Source organism: Lathyrus oleraceus, chromosome 6, assembly GCF_024323335.1.
Source record: "Lathyrus oleraceus cultivar Zhongwan6 chromosome 6, CAAS_Psat_ZW6_1.0, whole genome shotgun sequence".
Classification (NCBI taxonomy): domain Eukaryota; kingdom Viridiplantae; phylum Streptophyta; class Magnoliopsida; order Fabales; family Fabaceae; genus Lathyrus; species Lathyrus oleraceus.
The window spans coordinates 275,355,694-275,360,300 of NC_066584.1; the positions used below are offsets into that span (position 1 = coordinate 275,355,694).

Consider the following 4,607-nt stretch of genomic DNA (forward strand, 5'->3'; position numbering starts at 1 on the left):
TTTATGTTGGCTTGGGTGGTAGGTTGATAGATAGGGGGAAGATTATTTTGCAAGGTATGATTTGAATGTGGGGAGGGGAGTGATGAGTTTAGAGTAGGGGTTGAATTTGATTGGGGCCGGTTTGAGGGAGTAGTGGGCCGTATTATTTGAGGGAGTGTATTTGGTAAAGGTGTGGTGTGGGCCATGTTTGGGGAGATGTTTGGTTTTGAAGGAGGGACTGATGAATTTTTTTGGACTTGGGTCATGATATGGTTGATGAGATAAGGGGATAAGTCATTATCGAGAAACGTGTAGATAGTAGATTGAGGGGTGCACAACTTTGCATAGGGAAAGGTGGACTCATCAAACAAAACATGACGGCAAATGATTATTTTATTTGTTGTCATATCGAGACACTTATAACCACGATGATTGGACGGATACCCAAGAAAGGCACATGGTGTGGAGCGAGGTTGAAGTTTGTGGATGGTATTTGAGGGGAATAGAGGAAAGCATAGACAACCAAAAACACGTAGATGAGAGTATGACGGGTTTTTATTATATAACATGTAGAGAGGTGACTGGAAATTAATTGATTTACTTGGCAAAATGTTAGAAATATAGGTGGCCATTTCTAGAGCATAATGCCAAAATGAAGGAGGTAGAGATGCATGAATTAATACAGTTCGAATAATGTTATTAATGGATCTTATTTTTCGCTCAGCTTTACCATTTTGAGAGGAGGTGTAAGGACAAGAGTAACGAAAAGATATGCCATTAAGTTCACACATTTTTCAAAAATTGTTAGACATGTATTCGCCACCATTATCACATTGAATTGTTTTAATTTTTCGTTGAAATTGTGTTTTAATGTAAGATCTTAGCTTTTGGAAAATAGGATAAACTTGATATTTTTGTGAAATAGGGAATGTCCACAAATTTTTTGAATAGTTATCCAGGAATAAAAAATAATATTTGTGACCTGTTGAGCTTAAAATGGGAGATGTCCATACATCACTATGTAGAATACCAAATGGCAACACGTTATTATTAAGGGAATTAGTGAAATGCAATTTGATGTGTTTACCAAGAGGACATGAATTACAAAAATGTGAATGTAATTTACTGGAGTTATTACATTCGACCAACTTATTTTTGCGAAGAAAAGACAAAACATGTTCGCCCGGATGTCCTAGACGAATATGCCAAATAGATGGTGACAAAGCTGCAAAAGGTGGATAGATGCTTGGCTTTATTTTTGGTCATGTGGTTGGTAATGGGGTAAAGTCACCTTGGCTTTCACATCTCATGATAGGCATCCCCGTCTGAAAGTCCTTCGCATAAAAACCAAACAGGTCAAATTCGATTGAAACATTGTTATCTGTAGTAAATTTATGAACCGACACTAAGTTTTTAATTAGATTTGGAGCGTGAAGCACATTGTTTAGGATAAGATGTGGGTGAGGGTTATCTAGATGTGTACTACCGAGACCATAAATTGGAACATAATGACCATTTCCGACAATGATTTTACTATTTTTCTCAATTTAAAATAAGACGAGAGATTACCTTGCGAGGATGTCATGTGAGAGGTGGCTCCGGTGTCCATGTACCAAGAGGGGTCTGGCTGAGCAAGATTGTGGGTGCTGAAAGCACTTTCAATGTTAGTAGGGTTGGTAGTATTAACATTGAAAGCAACCTACTGAGGTTTGGGCCCAAGAATTCCATTTTGTTGGGGCTTAGGACCATTATTTGGTCTATTCCAATTTGAGGTTGGGTAAGGGAAAGGTGGGTAATTCCAAGGACCTCATTGTTGCCAAGGTGGGTAATTCCATGACTGTCACTGTTGTTGTTGTTGTTGCCCGTAATTTCCTCTTCCGAAATTTCGACCGCCACGATTCAGTTTCTTTCCTCTATGACCGTGATATGTTGATGGAGATAGTTGGGAGTTTGAAGCATAGGATGACGGTTTGGATGCAGGTTCGGTGGCCGGAGCTTTGGCCATGAGAGTGGCCGAAATAGACAAGGCGTGTGATTCGCGAGCAGCATACTGCAACATAGTTGATTCCCCGAGTTCCAGTCGTGATCGTGATGTGGCGAATGTGGGGAGAGGATCGTGTTGCTGTATATAGGTGATAAACCCAACGTATGCATTAGTGAGATTGAATATCATTTTAAGCACCAGTCGTGTGTTAGTGACCAGAGAGTCGACGTTGGCGAGTTGATCAGATAGAGTTTTGAGGCGGTTGTAATATGCTTTTGTCGATGGAAAACCTTCCAGGTTTGTGTTAATGAATTGATTTTCTAATTGTAAAACACGTGAATGCTTGTTATCATGAAACATGGCGGTGATGTGCTTCCAACATTCTTCGGCAATGTCATCAACGGCGAGGATTGATTGGAGAATATCCTGCGAGACGGTTGCGTACATCCATTACAGTACCATCACATCAAGCCGATTCCAAAGTTCAGAATCGTTAGTCTTAAGGTTTGCTGATGCTTATATGGCCTGTGCATCCGATGACGGGATGATGTGATCAAGTACGTTGTGAACACGTGCTTGCACCTTGAAGAGGGAAGACCATGAGAGGTAGAGATTAGAATCATTTTCCAACGTCACCGGGATTATGGTTTTGACGTTGTTGATGGCGAAGGCGGAGTGGAAGTTGGGTTTCGCCGCTTGAGGAGGGTTGGTTTGAGAGGCTGATGAAGTTTTATCAGAAGTTTTATCACCACAATAATCAATAATCTCCAAACTACTCAAAGAAGGATCATACCAAACTATATCATCATTAGTGAGAGACATAAGTCTCTGAGACCACCGTAGACATTGTTTGTTCTCCACAAAAGCAGGTGTCTGAGGCAAGTGCGAAATAAACCTCTTGTACAGAAGAGGAATACAACAGACAATAGTTCCACCATCCATAGAATTACTTAGATGCAAAGAGAAGTACATATCACTCAAAAAAGTAGGCACATGATTCCCAATCAAGAAAACTCTAATGGCGTTAACATCAACAACACCGTCAATGTTAGGGAACAAAGCTAATCCATAAATGAGCAACACAAAGATAGCTTCAAAAGCGTCCACACTACCGGCTTGAGCAAAGGCAGTAGCTTCCTTGATGAGGAAATCAGATGGCAACCCAAACAATCCTCCTTTCTTCACCCAATGAGCCTCTATCTCAAACTTCTTCAAGTGAAGAGCTTCAGCAATAAGATAAGATCTGGGAATCTCTTCCAATCCAATAAAAGGCACCTTGCTAGAAACAGGTATTCCCAAGAGATGGGCATACTGTAACACCCTTCTAAAATACCCCAAATATTTAATTAAAATAGCAATATATCAATCAGAGTAATTATGCAATTAAGGGTGTCACACAATCATTTCACACCATTCACCAAATAACTGTCATGCTCTTTTATTAATTCAAAACATAAAGCATTTTCACAATACGCAGCGGATAGAAATCAAATCAATCATGCAAAACATGTAACACATTACATGTAAAATTATTCAACAAGGTAAAACATCCCGTCCCGATGTTACATCTATCAGAGCATGACCCACTAAGGAGACTACACTAGACTCCAAGCACTAGCTTCTACTCAATCACTGCTCGTTACCTGAAAAATAGTTGTAAGGGTGAGTTCCTCAATCGATATAATAAGCATTATAAAATATCATGCAATGTTAAGTAATTTAACACATTTCATCACCCTAATCATAACACACATTCAGTAACGGCACATCAACTCAAACATCATACTCAACACCAACATAAAGCACACGTATAATCTAAATTCATACTCAACACCAACACAAAACAGACATATAATATTGGAATACATCCATTCATATTATACGCCATACATACACTATGCAATGAGACTCCATGCATGCGGTACCGACTATTCGTGAACATATAGTTCAACTTCACCGACCAAATCCAGGTACGGCTACCAAGCTCACTAGTCCCACTCATTTGAGACCTAGTGACTCACATCACTAATTCCTCACCATGGGAATTAGCTACCACCCCAAGGGCCATGCTATGCACGCTAATCACCTAGCATGCAAACATCAACAACAGTCCAAAATGACTAACATCACTAATTCCTCACCATGGGAATTAGCTACCACCATAAAGGCCACATTATGCTATGCCAAATCACCTAGCATGCAACATCAACAACAATCCACAATGGACATGTGCTCACACTCTAAGCCATAAAACAGTCCATCCACAATTACATACATAATATATACATTCACAATATTATGCATATTTTCACACATCATCAGCATATTTATCACATAATTATATCATGTCATGCCAAATAATTCAGTCACAGTATTAGCACACTCTACTAATACCTATCCTACTCAAAACAACGGGAAATAATCCCTACTATATCACACACCGATATAGGCCAATCACCAATTATGTTCACAACATTAAAATATTAATTTTTCACTTTTCCAACAGTGTTAACCGGTTAACGCCCTGGGTTAACCGGTTAACGCAGGACAGAACACGCTTCCTGGCAAAACTTGACAGTGTTAACCGGTTAACGCCCTGGGTTAACCGGTTAACGCAGACAGAACAACAATATTTCCACAACTC

The 4,607-nt window shown here is 39.6% G+C and overlaps 1 protein-coding gene across 1 annotated transcript; it reads right to left on the reverse strand.

The window, feature by feature from the left end:
* Positions 1 to 1,819: 1,819 nt before the first annotated feature.
* On the reverse strand, positions 1,820 to 2,410 carry LOC127095151 (uncharacterized). The gene has a single exon (XM_051033881.1). The coding sequence runs from the start codon at positions 2,408 to 2,410 to the stop codon at positions 1,820 to 1,822; it is 591 nt and encodes a 196-aa protein (XP_050889838.1).
* Positions 2,411 to 4,607: the final 2,197 nt, after the last annotated feature.